The 22,258-nt window shown below is 36.9% G+C and overlaps 1 protein-coding gene across 2 annotated transcripts in view; it reads left to right on the forward strand.

Moving 5' to 3' along the window:
* MICU2 (mitochondrial calcium uptake 2) overlaps positions 1-22,258 on the forward strand; it is a 146,186-nt gene that overhangs the window by 109,176 nt on the left and 14,752 nt on the right. For both annotated transcript variants that reach the window (XM_027652522.1, XM_027652513.1), the window contains exons 6-8: positions 2,912-2,994; positions 9,087-9,149; positions 18,917-19,014. In XM_027652522.1, the coding sequence (XP_027508323.1) occupies positions 2,912-2,994; positions 9,087-9,149; positions 18,917-19,014 (244 nt within the window). The remainder of the gene's footprint in view (positions 1-2,911; positions 2,995-9,086; positions 9,150-18,916; positions 19,015-22,258) is intronic.

Consider the following 22,258-nt stretch of genomic DNA (forward strand, 5'->3'; position numbering starts at 1 on the left):
GATAACCTATGTAATAGACAAATATACTGCTTCAGCAGTGGTGACTGTCCCGTGCTACACGCTGCTTGAACCTGAGTTATACCATGTGTTCAAGTGGTTTTAAAATCAAATATAAGAGTTTAGCCCAGTTAGAATACTGATTTTAATATATTTGTTGCAACTCAAAAATGATACATTTATGTTAAAAAAGGAAAACTGTTGTGCATGGAAGTGATCTCGGATTTTCTAGATTTCCTCAGCCAAATTATAACTTCAGAAGAATACCTTAAAGTTGCAGTAATAGGTGCCAAAGGTTCTACTTCTTTAAAAAATTATGGCAGCTGAAAATGAGTTCCTGCTGAATTATTGGCTGAAACAATTAGAAAATTGAAGCAGTCTCAGAGCAAGTTGTTCCACTTCTCCAAACAATCAAGTAACATTATTTTTCACAGAATTTTTTTAAGAATGTATTGAACTGCAGAAACAAAGGCACCTTTTGATGCAGGATAGAAATGCAGTGCTAATGTTGCTGCTTTGGTTACACAGAGGGTTATCATATCGATCAGTTTGAAAGCAAATGTCAACAAGTGTTAGTGCCTCTATCTTTGCCTAACAAGTATCCCATGTCAGTCAGCCCCGAGTTACACAACCTGTCTCTCTCACTACCGAGAATTAATATGAGATTTCTTAAAGCGGGCATTAATATTTAAATTACTTCTACAAAGTCACCAACAGAACAATTGGGAAACAGAAAAAGAGTCACCAGACTCCTGGTTCCAGGACACTGCTGACCGGACCATGCTGCCTGTCATACAAAAGCAGTGTCTGTAACAACATTGAACTTAAAAATGTAATTTTGTGTCAGACAAAGGCTTTATTTTTTTACCCCTGTGACCTTCTTTTCTCTTTTCTATGTGCCTTGTATCATCACTATCTTTTTTTCTTCCAGTGCTGTATTGAATTTCATTTCTAGCAATAGGTTAATGGCGCCCTGGCTGGTGAAGAAGTCCAGGAATTGAAGTTGTCACCTTTACTCAAAGCTTCGTTTCAATTAGCCAGTCACACAAATTGACAGCTTGGTCAACACAGGAATAGTTGGATAGGAAGCACCTAGGTCTAACCTGCACTCACAGCCAAGATGAAGCTCTTCTGTTCAGATTTTGGATTTTTGCCTGATTCTAATTAAATACAAATATATCTGTGGTAGTCTTTGAACTATGCTTATTTTACGAACACATACCTTTGGGGTTACATCATATCAGATAAGTATGTCATCTCTGTATAAGCAGCTTTGGGTCCTGTATTTTCAGTAACAGCTCTCTTATCTGAAAATTGGAACACAGATGGTATGAATTACTATTAAATACATCAATTACTTTTGTTCTCTAAATATGTTATAGGATAGCCTTTTCTTGCTTTTGTACTAGTAACACAAATTTAGCATGTGCCATTTCCATGGAAAGGAAGCCAGTTTTGATTATTACAACCCAGTTGCTGGGGAAGGGTTCTGCTGTGCAGATTGCAATGGTATTTATAAAATATCCGTGCATCACAAGATTGCTTCACATAGAATGTTAATTGACTGCTGAAGATGTAGTTATTTCTAAAATGTAAAAATAGTACTTTCTTCAATTATCTTGTTATGACTTTAAAGGAATGGGATATTCCTTCAGCTTGTTCCCTTGACAGAAATATTCTTTTTAAAAAGAAAATGCAGGACTTAAAACTTTTTAGAATGGAACTAGAAGAACATATTTCCAAAAGGAAAACTCTGAAGGCATTAGAGTTTTTTAGGTACTGCTTCACTGCCCTCATAGGTCCAACATTGTTCTTGGAAACATGAATATATTCCAGAAACGGTAAGTCCATGGCTTTCACATTAATGCCTGACTTAAATGGATTGTGGAATTAATTCATGTGCTCCAGAAATTACTGGGATAAGGGCTTGCTACTGCAATGAACTGTAACTACATTTTCAGCAGCATGCTGCTCCTGTGTGGGCTCGCTAATGAGCGAGGCCACCTCCTGTAAGCAAAGTAAGACCAGGAAATCATGGGAACGAGCTCAAAACACACTATGTTTTTATAGCAAGATTCAGAGCTCATTACATTTTTGTGTTGAAAAGAAACATCCACTCAGTGAAGGAAATGCAGGGTAAAATTGTGTAAAATTCCTGAGAAAAATCAGCTTGATGGGAGTCATACAAAACATACTTTTGTCAAAAAAGACCGGAAAGAGTAGTTTATTACATCTTAGTAATATTCGAGTACATTGTTTAGAGAAGAAGGAGAAGGGAAGTTCAAAAAGGCCTAGGGCTAACACAGCAGGAGCAGGAGCTGAGAGCTGGCCACTGTTACAGCATCGGTCTGTCTGCTGGGGAGGACTTCTAATGCTGACATACAGTAACCTGTACACGAAGTACCTGAGGAGTACACTAGCTCTTTTACTGAGGAGTACACTAGCTCTTTTACCTAGTTTGGAAATAATTATTGGTTTCTGAAGGCAATTTCCACTCATCTAACGTGAAAAGGAGCTCTAATAAACAAGACGGAGCTAGACTGCAGAAGTGACATGGGATCATGGAGGCATCCATAGAGAGTATCTTAAGACTAGGGCAGTAAGAGATACGATATTGTTGTGGAGATCAGATGGACATTCATGGCTGTACTTGGGCACTCCTGGCATTTCTTACTTTCCCATTACATTAATTATCCCTTGAAATTATAGTAAAAAGGTGTTTAAAAAGTTTGCTTATATTGGAAGAGGTATGTGTGGTTCACTGGAAGTACCATGCGTGTATGTAACAATGGAGAACTGAACCATAGGCAGTATTCATTTTAGAATCGTTATTAATTTTGTAATCATTATGTAAGTGCTAGTGTAAGCATCTGTGTGTATATTTTCAATAAAGTTAGTTTGCAATTTGTTGCAGAACCCCAGACTGGACTTCAGATTGCCTTTAAAATGTTGGATACAGATGGCAATGAGCGAGTTGAAAAAAAAGAATTCTTTAAGGTAGGTGTATTTATATGCATATTAATTTTAAGGCATTTAAATAGATCCATGGGTTATATTTGGTAAATGAAGATTCATTAAAATCATCAAGCCTATTTTTCAGTCCAATCTATGTTCACATACTTATTAAAATATTTTATATGAAAGAAACACATAACAAAGTATTGCTGTAGAAGTACTTGAATTTGAATCCACTTTTATAAATGTTGCCTTTGAGTTGTATCTAAAAATCTGCTACTAGGAAGGTTGGTGTACATCCCTTAATCCCATAAGCTAATTTAAATAGTCATCTGGAAGAATGTTTTATTTTCTAAATATATTGAATAATTTCTTTAGTATACCATCCTCCCTTGTTTTTTATTAATTTTGTTTGGTGCTGCAAGAAGGGCAGGGTTTTTCCCATGTTTTATATAAATTATGAGGGAGAAAGGCAGATGCTAAAAAACGAAGAAAACTTTACTCTGTTCTTTTAAAGAAGAATAGGCTTAATTACAGAACTTATTCAACTTTTAAATATTTAACAGAAGACTGTTAACTAAATACTTCTTGTCAAAAGTTGAATGCAGAATTAACAAACATAATTTTTAATAGACTCCCTCAGCTTAATTCAGATCCTTCATTAATATTGGAGGTAACTGGACAGAGGGTTTTATAAGAAGCTGATGTGGCTACTACAATTCAAATTATTTTCTGTCACTAGGATAAAGTTAGAGGTTACCATTAATGCACAACTCTAGAAAACCATAAAATCTAAAACTTAAAAAGATGCACCTGTTGATAGAGAAACTGGCAAAAACTTATGTAAGTGTATTTTCATAGCCTTGAACTGAATTAATGATACAATAGCTGCTGGCATGTGTTTTGTGCTGATCACCGTTTTTTCAGTGAATTGCCTCTTAGCAAGGTTGATTGATGAGTCATACTTTAAAGATATTATAAAATATTGTAAAAATACTTTTAGACTTAGTAGTACTGTAAGAAAATAATGCTTGAAATCAGATCATTTTCCAAGGCAATGTTCCCAGAAGCCCCTAACTGAGCCTGCAGATACCCTTGTCATGGTTTGACCCCAGCCAGCAACCAAGGGCCACAGAGCCTCTCCTTCACTCCCTCACCAGCAGGATTGGGGAGAGAATTGGAAAGGCAAAAGTTAGAAAACTCATACATTGAGATAAAGACATTTTAATAGAGAAAGTACAAGCAAGGCAAAACATGGAATTAATTCACTGCTTCCCAAGGGCAGGCAGATGTTCAGCTATCTCCCGGAGAGCAGGGCCCCATCACACATAATGGTGACTTAGGAAGACAAATACCATCATTCCAAATGTCCCCTCCTTCCTCTCCCCACTTTATATACTGAGGATGATGTAATATGGTCTGGAATATCCCTTTGGTCAGTTGGGGTCACCTGTCGCAGCTGTGTCTCCCACCAGCCTCCCATGTACCCCCAACTTCCTCACCAGCACAGCAGTATGAAAACCAGAAAAGGTCCTGGCTCTGTGTAAGCCCTGCTCAGCCATAACAAAAACTTCTCTATATTATCAAGCCTGTGTCCAGAACAAATCCAAAACACAGTCCCACACCAGCCACAGTGAAGAAAATTAGCCCTACCCCAGACAAAACCAGCACAACCCTACACTCATTTGTTGCTACACAAAATCTTTTAATTTTGAAGAATTGACTCTGTTAAAATGTTAATTATTCTGCTGATTAAAAAAAAATAAAATTCTAGAAAAACTTATATTTTTAACCTACTAAACCTAGTGCAATTCCAGTGAATTGTTATTAGACTAGCAGTGCCCTGATCACCAAAACATGTATGTTATGACTGTATTATTCATCTACAAAACAATATGGTACAGGCCAAAGTAATGCTATGAACACGAGTGAACATATTCAGCATGTAGTGCCTCTACACCAAAATGCCATGTTAGCAGTGCTACCTTTAAATAGGTACCGTGTCAGTTAAACAAATGAGGAGATTCTTATGGAAACGCTGCACAACTCTTTTAGGGAGATGTGCAGTATGTCATATATTTAATATCCATTATCCATTTCAGGTAATTCTAATTGAATCAACCAGTATGAACAACAGAAAGTGATCAAATGTAGAGGTGAAAACATCACACAAATCATTGAAAATTATTTGATTTCTGTAGCAGCAATCAAGTTAAATGAAAATTATTCTGGTTAAATAGATTGTTACTTTGCATTTTCTTTATGAGCTGGATTGATAAATTAATACAGAGTGGTAAAAAACAACCCATATAAATTACTCTGTCAACTCGCAAGTATCATTAAATTCAAAGAAGTCCCACAGGATGCAAATTGGTCAGAAGACGAGTTTTCTCTCATGACATTTACTTAGCATTTATAGAGGTGACTACTTTCAAGCAAAATTTTATTTTTATAGATTAGGTTTAAAAATAAAATTTTTGGAATGTAAGAATCTGGAAAAATGTCTGTGTGTTAACCTATATACTCTAGTTCTGCATGCATCACAGAAAGTTTCTGGGTAGCTAATAAATTAGTAAATTATGTGGCTAATCTGTCATTTGTCTTGTCCCAGTTGGCATCTTAGGAAAATACATCTGAACTATTCTGTAGTTATTTCCACACTATATTTGACAATAATGTCAGGAAACATATGTAAGGAAAGGGCAGTAGAAAAGCACAGTGAAGAAGTGGTAATTAGGAGTCAGTGTCTGTAAACAGTATACAATGGGAAAAGAGATTTCAGTGCTGCTTCGTTCTTATGCTTTGTGACCTCTTCTTCTCCCTACTTCCCATCCGTTATCTACTAATTAGACATCTGTGTATGTCTGTGTTATCTGTTAATCTAGACTATAAACTCTTTGAGGTAAGAATATGCCTTTTTGCTTGCAAAATGTCCTTCTTTCTTTGAATTGTGTATGTCTCAATTCTCACATGTAACTGGATGGACAGGCACAACATGTGTGAAGTGGATCATTCAGGAAAGTTGAGAAGGATGACAAGCAGAAACTACAACCCAAGTCCTTAATGCCTGCAGTACATGATGGATATAGACTGTTCAAACCTGTGTGGATCAGACACTAAAGGAGTGTGAGATGCAGAATTTCCCAGTGGTCTTTGCTAGCATAAATGGATGTTTAGGAAAGGAGATCTTGAATGCAATCCCATGTTTTCTATAAGAGAGTTTATCTTGTCCTCCATAGCCTTTCCATTTCTGTGCACATTCTCCTCATTTCCACTAAAAGTCTCTCCCTTCACAGAGACAGTCTTATTCTCTCTCCTTCCTTTTCCTTTGTATCCAAGCCAGTGTATTTCTGCTTCATTCATGTTACAGTGGTACACAGTCACAAGAGACATTTCAGTATTAGGGCCCAGAACGTTTTGGCGCTTTGCCATGCAGCTCCAGGGTGAAGTTAGAAGGTAGAAGTGGCGTGTTCACAGATGCTAGTTGCCATCCTTTCATCAGCCCTTGCCAGAATGCAGAATCATTTCTCAGAGCCATATTATCTACATCTTTGTGAGGACAGTAAGGTACTTCTGTGAACTCTGCACTTCAAGACATTCTCTTGTGATTCAGTGAGGGGGATTTCCAGACACATAATAACCCATGCACATTAATCTGAGACCTCCCACCAAGAATAAGGCTACCAAAGTTCCCAAAATCCCCAGCAAGTAAGGAATTTCCCTAACTCTGTCCTGATTAAAGATGTCTAAGTAAAATTAATGACAGTTCAAAACTGTCAGGAATGGAGATAGAGTGGTTCTGATGGCACATGCAAGACTATGTGATTTAAACTTTCTAAATAGACTGTCTTACACACTTGTCCTGGAGCACAGATACCACAAAAAAACTTATAGAGCTCCATCTAGGGCTGAATGAAGTAACTCATTGTGGTGGTTTGGTACAGAGCACTTCCATAGTCTTAGAGCATCCACAAGCACTGATCTCTCTCAAACAACTGGAAGATGCAAAATAACCTCTTTTTATAAGACTGACATAGCCTTTCTGCCAGATGTTATCTTGTTCAGAACAGATTACTTCTTAGTATGTCTTTAGCAAAGAGGCTTCAGTTGTGCATAATAGGTTTCATTATCTTTAAATTAGCCATTAGTGTCTTGAGTGATGAACAGATATAAATATTAAATACAACAAATATTACATGGAGGAGTCCATTTCTTGAGGCAGAATTCTTCTCCCTCTGTGAGTAGTTGCTGTATTGGGCTGGAAAAAAACTTCTGGAAATAGTTTCAAGCACTAAAAGGATTTACATACAGTGTAAGAAAACAATAAACTAAATCTTTTAGAATGCTTGTGAAAAAAATTACACTGGCTGTCTGTGCTCTTAAGTAGTCTCTGCAAATATTTTTAAGAGTCCTTTAAAAATAAAATCCAAAAGAAAAAAATCATATTTTCTCTGGTTTGGAAAGTATTCGCAGTTTTCTTTCTTATATGTGAGCAAAAGATCAATTTTTCAGGTAAGAAAAAATGTAATCTTTCAATGAGAATATTGACAAGCAGTTGTATTTTTATCCAGGGCTCTATAATGCTATTTTGCTATGAAGAAATTAATAATATTTTAACTGTACTTGTCAACTGTTTTGTAAATGATCAAAAATAAAAATAACTTGGAGAAACTTGGAAGAACGAGTACTGTTTAATTGCCTTATTTACAGTATTTCTTTTGATAGATACTATCAAAATCCCAAGACATGGCATTCAAAACTTAGAGAGTAACTATCTTGAGAAACTAAAAACCTGAGGTTATTAAAAAAACCAAAAACAAACCAAAGGAACAAAACCCAAACAAACAAAAAAACGCCACCAACTCAGAATGGGTGAATTTGACAAATTCACCCTGAAGGTCAAGGGAAGACCTTTGGCAACATGAACAGTTAGTGGTTTTTTCCTTACTCAGTATTCACAGGTCTGTATTGCTTCTCTGAACAACAATAACACAAAACAAAACCAAAACAAATTAAAAAAAGCCCACAAAACCAAGCAAACAAACAAATGAAAAAAAACCCTAAGGAGAGATTTGAAAACAGTTCAAAATAATGGCTATATGGCTGTCCAGATTTGGTAATGGATTTTTTTCCCAGTTTTAGTGAGCAGGTTGAGGAATCACTCAAAAATGTTTGAGAAGCAAACCAGTAGCTTTGAAAACCCTGAGCTTTAAACTCAGCTTTCCTAAAGTCTCCAAATCCAGAGTGATCGGTGTAAGTCCATATCTATACCTGAAATTTATTAAGTCCCTTGTTCTTTCATTTTTGCTGTCCTTTTGAGGATTCGTTCAAGTGTCTGAAAGGTAGGTATACTTCGTACTGTAATAAATCACTCGTTCTTGTGGTAATGTTGACCTTCCAAGCTTAAATACATTCAAAGAAACCTTGCAGCTCAGATATACTGGAGGTACTGCAAATTAATGCACTTTCTATATTACCTTAAAGCTCTATTTGCGACAAGTTATGTTTTTAGATGTGAGTCATTTCAGTAATTCTGAAAATCTTCTTTGCTAATACATTCAAGATTAATTTATTTCTGGGGTGGAGGGGAAACTCAAACCACACTCTACCTAGTACCAGTTCTGAAAAAAAAAATGTTTTCTTATTTAATGAAATTATTCTTTGTTGTTAGTTGTATAGTACTTCATTTGGACACGCATGTTTTTCATATGTAGAAGATCGTGTCTGTAGCAGAACTGTGTAAAGCTATCTAGAAGGACAGCATGAAAATCAGGATAATTTTTATTTCCCAAATGATCCTTGATGTTATACCCCTGAGTTTCAAAATCTTATGAAGTGAATGCTAAGCTTCTAGTGCAAGAAAGTCTCCTCTAAAAATAGAGTAAGCGCTGGATTGCAAGAGATAGATTCATGTTCTGCTTGGCTATAGTAACCACTGTAGATAAGACATTCCTGGGGAAAAGTGTGTCTGAATACCAAGATATCCTTAAGGATTTGCAAATATTTTGTCATGACTAGAGAACCTTGCAGAAATGTATAATTAAGAAAAGGTGCAATTAAAGCATGTTTCTGAAAAAGAAGACTCTTGTAAGATCACATTTTTAATTTTCTTTTTCTTTTTTCAACAAATTCAGCTACAGAGAATCATTGGGAAGGAAGATGATTTGAAAGCAGCTGGAGATGAAACAGTACTTCAGGTATGAAATAGAGATAAAGTTTTCTGTACAAAAACATTTTCATGTTTTCTGTGAACTTTGTTATTTTTTCAGAGTTTTTATATAAGTATATAAGCGCCAGTATTAGTGCTTTAATTAAATGAAAGGGAATGATTTTTCAACTGCTTTCTAACTGGGAAGAAAAATGTTTGTCATTTCTGAACTATCTGAGGAAATGTTTTCGGTCAATGTATTTCATGACTGTGTAGTCACTTGGTTATTTAGTTTCCATGAGCCTCTATTTCAAAGTAACTCTCTTCTATTTATGAAAAACTAAGAAAAACCTCTGTATTGCTGTATGAGAATAGAAGGCTTTTCAAGTAAAACTAATAGCTTAAACTTACCCAAGTGCTGCTGTTGCAGGAATATCAGCTTATTCTGAGTTGGTTTGAAATGTGATTACTGAGGTGTCACTGAGGTGACAAAAGTAAGAATTACTTTAGTTAAGTCCACTTCCAGAAAGCTTGCCACTGATGTAGACAGTGCACGGCATGCTACACTGCAGAATCATGCTGCTATTGATTTTTTGCTGTTAGCACTTGGACATGGTTGTCAGGAATTTGAAGGCATGTGTTGTTTAAATAGATCACTCTGAATCCATCTACAGGCAAATTGCCACACTTCAGGAACAAACAAAGAAGATCACACGGGAAACTGGGTTTTTTGGCCTGGAAGGCTGGTTGTCTAGTTGGGACATTTGGGGTTGGTTACTGTCCTTACTCAAGACGAGGGTCTTAGTTTTGATAATAGTTGTGGTTGTGCTAGTAATGTTACCATGTATTGTGTTGTGTTTGCGAAGGGCCCTGCAAAAGATGACGCAGGGAATATTTCTCGCACAATTACAGGAAGGGGGAATTGAAGGGGTTAATAGCAGGTCTGTTAGCTCCCAGGATGGAGATATCGACTGGGCAAACTTTCAAGTGTATCCTTGACAATAAGGAAGTCAGTACGCAGCTCTAATGGAGAAAACAAAGGCAGACTGTAAAGTTGGTAGGCCTAGGATGTGGGAACTGCAATAAGGCCTTGAGCTTTGCTAAATGTCAATAGAACCTAGCCAATGAAAACGCTGTTGCTTGCTTACCTAAAATAAGGGTACTGCTTGCTGCTAGCAAGGAGTTTAAAAAGCAGATGAGAAAATAAAGACAGAAGACATCTTTTCTGCACATAAGTGACTCCTTGTATCTTTATCGGCCATCACGACTGTACACTGACAAGATGGTGTAGATGCAGACCAGAAGAAACAATCTTAGAGAACGATCTTTCAACTGCGAAAGAAGTTACATTGCTTTGCAGACCTTTAGGAAATGGTAAATACATCTCTTCAGTGAAAGGGACGGGAGAATTCCTGCTCACTTCTGTCTGTTTTCCCTTGAAGCCAGCCACCTGCAGCCTCCCTTCTTCCCAGAGAGAGTCTTTGCCAGCTGCCATCTCCTCTTCATTCTGTACTCAGCAGAGAGACAAGATATTCTGTAGCCTAAGTGAGATTGAGTGAGACTGAAAATAGAGAGAGGAAGTCCTGAGCATACTGAAAACACCTCTGAAGAGGCTGTTGAACCACATTACGTGCAATAGCACAAGGGGCAGTGCCTCAAGTTGCATCGGGGGAGGTTTAGATTGGCTATTAGGAAAAAAATTTTCACTGAAAGGGTGATCAAGCATTAGAACAGGCTGTCCAGGGAAGCGGTGGAATTGCTGTCCCTGGAAGTGTTCAAAAAAATGTGCAGCTGTGATGCTTAGAGTCATAATTTAGTGTTGGACTTGGCAGTGCTGGGCTAAAGGTTGGACTTGATGATCTTAGAGGTTTTTTCCAATCTAAATTATTCCATGATTCTAAGGAGGAGGAGAGTACAGATGGATTATCTCCATCTATTACTATAAGATGCTGCTTACATCAGCAGCACTACTTTTCTTGCATGCTTAAATTGGATGGTGTAGCTGAAGGATATTTTTCTCACCACAAACTTTCCTTCAGTTGTAAACTTTCAGTTTACATTAGGCATGAGGTGGCAGCTGCTCATGTTGAAAGCATTCAATAAGGAATTTATACAGGGCTCTGCTTTGTAAACCTATCATACTTCAGCAGTTTCTTCAAAGAGTTGCTCATGTTTACTTTTTCACCTGCCTGGGGAAAAAGCGAAAGTGGCAGTACTGCCAACACCTTTAATATCTATTAGGCATAAAGTGGCTTCTGGTGCACAAAAATTTTCCTCCCTTAATGTGTATTCAAAGTTCAGTTAAAAATTGTTTGACTGACTAACAACCATCACTTTTTTTAAATCTTTTCATCAGTCACCAGATTAAAATAGCTAGGATTAATAGGGTTGTCCGCTCCTCAAAACTGATTTCAATTGAGACTTAACTGCCATGACAGTGAAAGAAAAAGGATCTTTATTCTGCATGAATGCACAGCTATAGTATAAAATTTCCAGAAAACTTTGATACAGTTGGGCAGATTAGTTATGAACAGATAAGGTTATTGTAAGCTAATTGAATACCTGAGCCGGAACGTCTCTCTTTTGTTTTTGTCTTGCTTCAAATTTTGTCTTCAGAATTCTCCATTCAGAAAAATCTGAAGTTATTGCAACCAGAAAATATTATTTAATACAGTTTCTTAAAAGATTATCAATGGAATTATAGTACAAAAGAAGAATTAAATAGCTATGGAGACTACAGCTAACTTGAAATTCTTCTGATCTCTATAATTCTACTTGGCAAAATCCAGATTATCACATTTCTTCTAATTTTTATTTTCTTTCCTATCTCAGTCTCCCATTAAAGAAGTTGATTATATTTGTAAGCAGTGAATATGACTATACAGTGTAGTCAGTGGATATGTTTTTACCCTTTCTTTTTAATAGTTATGGCGGTCATAGTATTCCTTTTAAGTAAAGCAGATGAAGCATAAAAATATGGGGTTTAAGTTGACTGTGTCTTTTGAAAGCTGAGATACTGCAATGAAATTTTGGTGTTTGGGATAGTTCTTTATTTCATAATTTGCATATGAGTCTGCTGGTTTTTCAGAGTAAATCCAGTCTCTGATACCAGATGGAAAAAGTCACCAACTTAGGAAAATACGGTTTAAATGGTAGTCTGCAATTTTATTTAACCAGTGGGTTTATCCGGGTGTGTTCCTGTTACAGTGTAAACAAAGGTCTCAGTCATTTATTAACTATATGGAGATACCATTTAATACTCATTGAGTTACTGTATTAGGAAAAGAGAAAGCAATTTTCTGTGTTCCCAGGTCTGCCTTTTTTACTGAAACTTTGACTTAAACGCCTAAAATTCAAATTTTCACCAGTAATGGCCCTTGAATGTGATTGCAGTGGCCTTGGCTATCCAGATACATATATATTTCAACGGAGGATTTTCCTTTTTCCAATATTATAATTGATGCTGGAAGAAAAGCCAAAAAGTCTGCCCAGCCTTAACTGACCCCATCTTTTGGGAAGTTCCATGCTGAGTTTTGCAGAGTATGGAGTCTGATTTACTCATAGCAGGGGTGCCCACACAGTGAAGGAGGCTTACAGGTGCAGGCAGGCTTACAAAACTGGAACCTGGTCCTTTCTAATTAGACTGGAGAAAATGGCGAAGAAGTCAACAGAGGCAATGACCTCACCCACCTTCCCCACAGGCCAAAGGAAATGCTCCATCTGGCTTCCTAGCAGAACTGTTCTTCATGTGAAACATCCAGCTGAACATGTCACTGTGGTTCATGGAAGAGGAGAACCAAACTGCCTGCCTGGAAGTGGTTTAGAATATAGCAGGAAAGTGCATGAACTAGAAGATTTTGGTGTATTTTGAAAAGGTGTTGTCCAGTGACCAGCACCCGTTGCTTTTGTGTTACTACCCTGAGTTCTTTAAAAGGCTGCTCTAAGAGTGTATGGTGCTTTAGTGTTCTGGTAGTGAAAACAGTGCTAATGGCTGCAGATATCTCCTTTATAGGCAGGGAATATTCTAGATCAGGGACTTTGCTCTCAGGCCCTTCAATTTAGATTAATGAGTTATCAAGTACTTTCAATACCTCCCATTTAATATGCTTTATGTAATGGGTAAACTTATAAGTTAATTTTAGCTATTGTTAGAAAAGGAATGACAATACAGAATGTTTTATATTTGTTCTTGAAATGAAATTAATGTTGGGAAATACATGTACTGTCTCATTTCCAAGTGATTAAACATATGCTTCTGGATTTCATAATGAACACATTTTCATTCAAAGTGTGAAAAGTGTGGTTGGGGAGTTTTTTAACATTTAATTAGTAACTGGGGACACAGCTATTAATCTCTTTTAAACAGAAAACCTTTGAACTAAAATTGAGTGTGACTATACATGGTATACTTTTAGACCCATATATGAATAATATCCTATTATTTGTGTATCAGTTGTTTTAACCTGTCTACTTCTCTTTTTTTTTTTCTTGTGGTTCTAGAAGAGGTAAATGAGATTAGTCATTCACACATTTATCATTGCTTACCTGGTAAGGACAAGGTTTTACACTTGGACCTTCAGACATTGCATCATTTTGATGCATCTCCTCAGCCACAGGGACTGTGCAGGTCATCATAACTTGCCCATCTGCTCCCTAGAATCTCTAGTTAGTTTAAAGTTTTCTGCCCAGACCTTCAAACTCTGCATAACCCTGGGCCCAGTGTAACTAAGACTGCCTGTACTCTTCAGTACTCTGTAACAGGGGCGCAACACATCAAATTTTGCAAGACTCTAGTCCAAGACTAAAATTAATATCCCTTCTCAAAAGAGTCTGTCATTAATCTTGTAACCTCTCAGTTCAACTGGAATGCACATTTTTTCTTGACCTATCTTCTCCAACATAAATATGTATGTTTTCTATCAGCAGTTTAACATTGAATTCTGTTGAAAAGCTTTTAGATAGTTTAAACGAAGGAGCACTGTGATGGTCCTGCATGCTTTAAAGAAAGCCCTCCAGACAGGTAAACTCCCTAAAGAATCAAGACATCTGACACCAAAGTATTAGGATACTAAAAAACTGTGGGGTCATTTTTTGCCTCATGGACAAGGAAATTATTTTATTTTTCCATATGAGCCGATGACATTATAACCTTAAGAGAGAAAAAGAAACATGCTTTCTGACATCTTTCTAGGTACCTATTCTACAAGTACATTGAATTTGGCTTAAACAGCAAAAGCCTCTCCCACAAGGAATTCATCTGGACGTCTGTCATGGTCACAGTAACATTGCTTTCTATTGCACAAATGTGTAAGGCAAGACCACCCTTTTAGTCTCTGCTATTTAACCTACTCTGAAGCACTTTAAATTATACAGACAAGCCAGATAGCAGTGTGGGCTCCTGATAGCCCAAGGAAGACACGTGATTTGGCCTTGCACTAATTTGTCTTTGATTCAAAACAGTAAGAATCTGGTTATCATCTCTGAAGGCTACCTAATGCATTTGCTTGTAAAATTAGTTGGAATAAATTAGAAATGGTGCACTTAAACATGCTCAGTTGGCATTTTGGGGTAACTGAAACCTGTGATGGCAGCATGAACGTGGACAATCTGTGGATATGTTTGGATACCGGGCTGGGGGAGTTGGTCACAGTCCACCTGAGTCAGTTTCAGCACCGAGAGCAAGGAGGTTTGCACATGCTGAGGATGGATGTGCTTGGTCTTCAAGGCCAAGTCCATGTTGATTGAAATATTGTGCTTCAAAGCACATCACACCTGCTGAGGGGGGTCCTTATTATGGAATCTCTACTTCGGGGGGGGGGGAAGTATGCCATGACAGAGAGGCAGGGCCTGAATTCTTGTGAGGAGCTGTCCCCAGCTGTGCATAGAAGCTGCTTTCACAGGCTGCCAGCAGTGCACCCCTGGGGCAGCCTCAGGCTTTGCAGTGCAACAGTGGCATTCTGTGACTCCTCAACACAGTCAACCCACTCACAACATGACTAGTTTCAACCTGTTTCTGTTTGTGGCATAAAGTATCTCCTACAGTATCTACTCCCAAATTAGCTTTAGCCACTTTGGCTGGAAACCATTTTTATTCTGCTCCTCTTCACAAATGCAGAACTGTGGGTGACGTGCTGAAACCTAAGGATGTCCATGAAGTTCCACATTCTTCATTACTAAAGGCACTAAGGGTACAGCAGAGAGATTCCATGGCATTAGTTGTCATTGAAAAACAACTCATCCCACCAATAATGGGAATTATGGATGTTGTTGAATGCTGGATATAAGCTGTTTATTGTTTAGAAACTGTTCCATGAGATTTCTCAGATGTTGTCTGTTATATCCTCTGTAGAAACAGTTGTGCACATTTTAGCCCTTCTGCATCAGACCTTGAATCCTACCTAATAAGAAAGTGTGTTGCAAAGCATTAAAAAGCTTAAGTATGGATTTACATCATGATGAGAGTTGATTCATCATGAAATATGTTGTGTCATTCTGGGGCCCACTTGAGACTGTCTGGACTTCACCAAAAAGGACTGCTTTTGGAGATCTGGTCTCCTGGTTCCACTAGTTTGCCTGTTTACAGTTCCTTTGACTGGCTGTAGTTGGTAGGATTAATTTCATAATGGATACGTCTTTAAACCTTCTTTCCAGAACTGAGTAGTAGGATATATCCCAATATCTTGGAGACTCTCAAAATCACAGAAAGTTTGAATTCTCTTGAGCAGTGTATGAGGGTAGGCTGGGATAGAAGTCTGGTGTGATAAATTGACTGAGCTAGCAGCTTAAAAACAAAGAGCATTTCAGAGAAGTAGACTCAGAAAAATTTGCAAGGATTTAGTCTTACCTTTGGAAAAATTTGGGACGTCACTAGCAGACAGAAACTAAGTTAATGTTCTCCTTGCCTGACCTCACTTTTCTGCCCATTCTTCCATCTACTCACTCTCCTTTTAACTAAAAAAAAAAATGCAATCTGAAATATGTTTTTTTACAATTTCTATTGAAACAAGACATTGCACAGCAAATACTATCTCCCAGGAAGCAAGCACGAGAACAAGAAACGAATTGCAGATTTTAATCATGATGAATGCTTTCCGGTCATGCCTCAGGCAAATTCTGCAAGGAAAGGTGGTAAGAATCTAGAGACAGTAAGTCTATTAGCATTTCAGATGAGTTTTGAAAATCAGTTAGGTACATTATTCTGAAAATCCCATCTCCCTGTGCGATAAGTTTCTTCTCAGTGGCACTTGTTGATACTTGCTGCAGTATCAGGTCCTAAACGTCAAAAGCTCAGTGGGGAGCTACAGGGTTAGGTAGATCTGTGCCCATGACTCAGTGTTTGCAGCATCAGGCCTCTTATGTTAACAGCCTGTGTAATGTAATAAGGAAATAACTGTTGTTTTATCTGATCTTGCTTAAAAAGAAATAATTGCATAATTCAGCAGTTCATGGTGCTTTTGAAAAGTGTAGGAGGCGTTAACATTACTCTAGGAAAATTAGCCTATGTTTGTAATACGTACACGTGTGTTCATTAGTTCACAGACTTGTGTGGCATCAGATTGTGTGGTCTTTGGGATTCTTTGTCTGACCCTGGAACATGTCTGAGTTCCCCAGTCGAGATACATGTCCCTGCCCCATTCTGTGCTTTTATCAAAACAAAACTAAGAACATCACGATTCTTTCTCCACTCTGTGCCTCAGCTTTCGGTAAAATGCACAGTTCAGAAGGGTTCTATGGTGCACCCTACCGGAGCTGAAGGTACCAGATACACCAGAATACAAACTTTCACTCAATTTAGATAGTGACTCAAAGCTATGAGTCTGATCTTCTTTGCAGCTCTAGGATTAGGTTACCATTTCATTCTCATTGCAGAGACATTCCAAATGTAAGTTATTCTTTTACCTAAGCTCAGTAGGGTGAGGTGTTGGAAATATTAATAGAACTCTCATTATCTTCTAACAAAGATTTGTCATGTTGGTACTAATTTATACAGTTCAGCAGCAAAAGCTCCTAATGATTCTGTGAACAAAAAGGAATTGTGTACTAACATGTACTTTAATTTAATAACATTAACGCTAGGAAAAGCAATTTTTTAAAATTTTACCCTTAAGCTGTAGTCTCTGTGGTCTCCTACTGCATTTTATGCTTTAAAGAGATGTACTGTTTTGTAGTTTTAAAATATATTTAACTCTCACTAACATGGTATTTGGACATCTGCCAATTTCACTATGGAATTTCAACTGATAAAGAGGGTAGCCAACAAGTAGTGCATATTTGTTATTAATTCAGGGATAGGCTTTGTCATCTTAGGTAAGATGAGGTAGGTATTGTTTGTATGCCTTCTTCTAGCTTGTAACTAGAGAAATAGAAGAAAAAAACTTTCTGTCACAGACTAAGTTTTTAAAAGCTTATTTTAAACCTAGTTTTTCAGTTTGTTTTCAATATGGCACTGATTGTAATATGGACTCATTAAATTGGAAGCATTAAATTGCATAATCATGAATTCAGTTTTTAAAATTACGCCAGCAAATTTATTTCTTGCATTTTTTAAGTCTCCTTTAAACATGTAAGCAGAACGCACATTAGAATCTGACTGCACTGAAGGATATGTGGATTCTTCTCTCTTTCTTCTTAGAAAACTTTGCATTTTGATATAAATAGTTTGGGTTTGAATTTCAAATAAGCATGCATGAATGTTTGACTTTTGACTTTCAAAAAAGCATATGCCAATGTTTATGCATCAGTCTTCACAGTAATCTGAAGTGTTTAAACTTCAGAAGGATGGATCTTGCAGGTATTTAAATATTCTTTGCCTGCAATTAAATTATAAAAGTTTGCATGTGGCTCGAAGAGGTTTTTTTCTGGGTTCACTCATACATAACTCATGTCCCTGGCATTTGGTGAATTGTAGCTTGCAGTAGAAATGAGGAATGCTTTAACTATGAAATAACTGTGTCACATATGCAGTAAGCATGAAACACAGTGGACTAATGGGACTTGTTATTGATGACGCTGAAAGCTAAATAACCATTAGTATTAAATCTTATGAATAGACTCTTGTCTTTCATCTTACCTCTTCAAGCAGATAAAAGACACAGAGGCTATTTAGATGTCATAAGAATAGTTTGCTGAAATCCCTACGGACTTACAAAAAAAAAATCTCTCGTGTTGCTTAGTGTTTTGTTGTGTTCAAAGAAATGCCTGTATGCTAGTGCTGAAAGAAGAATTATGTGTGGGTTTAGGCTTGTTAAAGATGCTGTTGAGTTGAAACAATGTGCACCCCTTCTCTGCAAAAATTTCTTCTTTGGATTTTAAAAATACATAGAAAAATCTCTAACATTGAAAATTTTGAAGAAGCCTTGTAAGAGCATATTATAATACAGCATTGTCAATGTTTGCATTTTCCTAGTTTCATTTATAAGACTATTGTGTATGTTTTTAAATGGCTGTAACATATTAGAAATATATAACTAAAATTTTTTTACAGATATTACCTTTATTTAAATCTTCTATTCACCTAAGAATAAAGATTTTTAAAGATTTAACTTGCAACCTTCTCCGTTTTAATAATAAAATACGCTGACAGTGGTTGTAATTTGTCCTTATCTTTCATACAGAATATTTAGAAACAGAACTTATAATACACTGTTAGCAGTTGATGTTGGAAGTGGTGTTCAGCTCTGAGATCTTGTGTGATAGTAATTAAATTGCAAGTATCTCTTGTGAAATTCTGGTTCAAATAAATATTTCTAAATTTGTGGTGAGTATATATTAATCATGCAGTGCATAACAATCATACTGGTGTGTTTTTTTTAATAGGAAACAGAACTGGAAGACTGTGGTGTTAATACTATGCTGCTGGTACACTTCTTTGGAAAGGAAGGAAAGCAAAAACTTCGCTATTCTGAGTTTTTCAGGTATTTTTTCAGCTAGACAAGCCTAACAGGAACCAGTCTTGTTCCTGTCCCCTCTGCTTTGTACCAACACTGGCATTAATCTGATCTTACAGTGAGCTGATTCAGAAAATTAAGCAACGAAGTAGAGATTATTCGTGATTTTGCATGATTGCATTTCCCATTTAGCTCCTAGAGTCTGCTGTCTACAGGAGCTGAGCACCATAACTCCAGAGCAGCAATGGGCCTGGAGGCTGTGAGGGTTGAGACTCCCATTCTTGGCAGTTCTATGGTGACATACCTTAAGACAATGTGATTCATGAGTGTTTTTTTTGACCAAATCACCAAAAAAGTGACTTCTAATCAAATAAAAAATATTTTCTGAGCTGAGATACCCCCTTCCCTATTACAGCTATCATGGTAAGCTGTAGGCAACTTATCCACTTGCTTCAAATTCCAGCTGCTGTTGAAGCTTTACCTGTGCCTTTTCCTTCACCCTTTGAACTACTTTTGCAATGAGACTATGCAGATACCTGTTTGAATCTTGACACACATCTCCTAGCATGACATCAAGAGAACATTATCTACATCAGTATTACCTTTTCTACAAAAATAATCAGTCCTTTACAGACTGCAAAAATAAAATAGAATAATTTTTTACTTCAGTTTATATTCAGAAATGGAGAGTGTGTGTCAGCCCTCTTAAAAATGAGCATTGTTGCAATCAGTAGACTAAAAAGTGTTCGGCTCCAGTGCCTCTGGTACATACCAGTCTTCAAATAAACAGTCTTTCTCTTTTGAAGACCTCAGCTCAATAGGAATCTAAGTGAGTAAAATAAGTTTAAGATGTCTCCAGCTCCCTTCCCTATAAATACCATAGATCCTCTCAATGAAACAAAAGGCAGAGAGCACCAGTAAAAGGTTGTGTTTGCATATACAGTGTAAACTGAAAAGCCTCAGGTTTTAGATAAAATCCTACATTGACCCAATGAGGCATGACATTGATGAAACTATGTACCTAGTACATTCAGAACGCATAGGTTAAAGACCTTTGCCCGCCACACAGATAGAGGCCTGTAATCAAAATCAAACTCCCACATCTTGCTCTTAAAATTTGTGGGATAAGTGTAAGGTTTAATGCAGGTAATTTTTCAACAGTGGCAGTTATGTTTCGTAGAGCTGGAATGTGCCTCTTTATCACTGCATAGACACTCCATCTCAGTTGCAACATGACAGTGAAGTTTGTTTAACATGAAGAAAGGTGAATAAAAGGATCACTGTCTTTTTAACCTCTGTGAAGATATCACCTTTCACATTATTTTATTTGCAAGTAAATCAAGCACATCATTTCTGGCTTCCTATTGTTCAGGGAAAATGTGATTTCTATCTGATGGCCTCTCATAACACTTTACCTTATGCGAGAAGCTATTGTTGGCTGTTTGATCAAAGTGCCACGCTGTTTTTACAAGAGATGACTGATGAGCTGTACAGACATAGATCATTGTCAAAAGCAGAAAATAATGATGGTAAATGCTTTTATCATTTTCCAAGTTCTTGCCTAGAAAGCTTTTCCATTGATCAGTGTAGTACCTAGTAGAAAGTAGAGGTGATTAGGTTTGATTAGGACACACTAAAACTTGTCACATTATGTAAATACACAGATATTACTGTGCTGCAGAGTCCTTGAAACTTTAAAAAAAAAAAATCAGGAATGCTCTCATTGTGAAATTTTACCATACTTACATGGCAATTCTGAAAGCTGAGACTAGTGTTCTCATCTCATTACTTACATATATTTTCCTCATGCTTCCTCCTTTTCAGTTTGGCTGGCATTAAAAAATCCTTTTGTAAGTGTGCAGCCATCTGTATCTGCATGTACACCAGTGTTGTCCAACCCTTTTAGCCCACAGTCCAAACATTTAAAAACTGTCAGACAGCCACAGTCAATATACCAAGGCAATTAATTTGTCCTGTTCTCCTTTCTTTGCATTCAAATGGCACAAAGAAAATGGAAACTGTCTACATCTCTTCAGGCAAGGTGAGACTGATATAAGCCAGCTCTTGTGCCTCCCTTCCTACTACCCTGAGCACAGGAGGCACACTGAGTGAGTGTAGGGAGGGAAAATGGCTTAATCATCTATCTGTAGCTGCTGTGTGGTTCTTGGGAAATCATATGTTTTTGATACACACAAGAGTTTTTTATACCAAGTGTAAAGAATCAGACCATGAAGCAGAATATCAGATCACTTTTCAACCTTTCTTGGGTGCTGAGAGCGTGGAAGTAAAGAAACAATCTTGTTATAGTTATTTTGTGGCACTAGTAAAGCTCTTTTTCATGACTCTCCAGAACGTAGTCAGAACAGCAACCGAAGATGCTCCTCTTCATTCTCTGCTGAGCAACACTGGTGGAATACCCATATTGTTCTGCAGTTGGAACTGCTTAGAAGCAGTGAAAGCAATCCAGGATGTACATTATCCTATAACTTTATTCTCCTGTATCAGTTTAAGAAAATATAGAGGAATTTGCAGCAGCCTAAAATCATGTAACAAAGAAAGGTAGATTTAATACAAGAGGCTTTAATCAGGTGAAACTTTATTCTCAGAAGATCTGAACAAGTTTCTGTTTCAGATTACCACCACTCAGTTTTACACCTCAACAATAATGTCGTCTTCTAATACCAGGACCTGTCTTAGAGAATGTCGGATTTCAAACATGAAGCCAGAAGTTCCCCAGATTTCCAGGCTTTTTATTCTTTTGTATGGATTTCTCCCCGTTTTTTGATACAGAAATAATTTTTGGTCTTTTCCTTACAAAAAAAATTTTCAATTGTGCTTTAATTTTCAGCTATATTGTATGTACTATTTTTTATTCTGAGTGGAAAACTATTTAGTATTCTAGATATAGGAAATATTTCTTCCTGACAGACACTATTTTTCCCCTGAAAAAAAGTCCTTTACTGATCTTATTTAAGTATGTTTAATCCCAAATAAAAGAGGAGACACTATTTCACTCCCTAAACAGTTTACAGCTGCTGTGATTTTTTTCTATAATCTGTCCCCAAGCAAGTTTAAATCTCTCACAGTCTTCTTGAAGGTAAAAAATAGTGCAGAAAGTGTGGAAAGGATATTCAAAAAACTCTCTGATAGTTGTGTTTTTTCCTGGGATGTCTTACAAAAAAGTACTTCCCGTTATAGTTAAATAATGAGCATCTTTTAATCATATAAGGAAAATTAACATTTCAAATCCAGTTTATGGCATTTTCTTACC

Source organism: Corapipo altera, unplaced genomic scaffold, assembly GCF_003945725.1.
Source record: "Corapipo altera isolate COAL_440 unplaced genomic scaffold, ASM394572v1 0, whole genome shotgun sequence".
Taxonomy (NCBI): Eukaryota; Metazoa; Chordata; class Aves; order Passeriformes; family Pipridae; genus Corapipo; species Corapipo altera.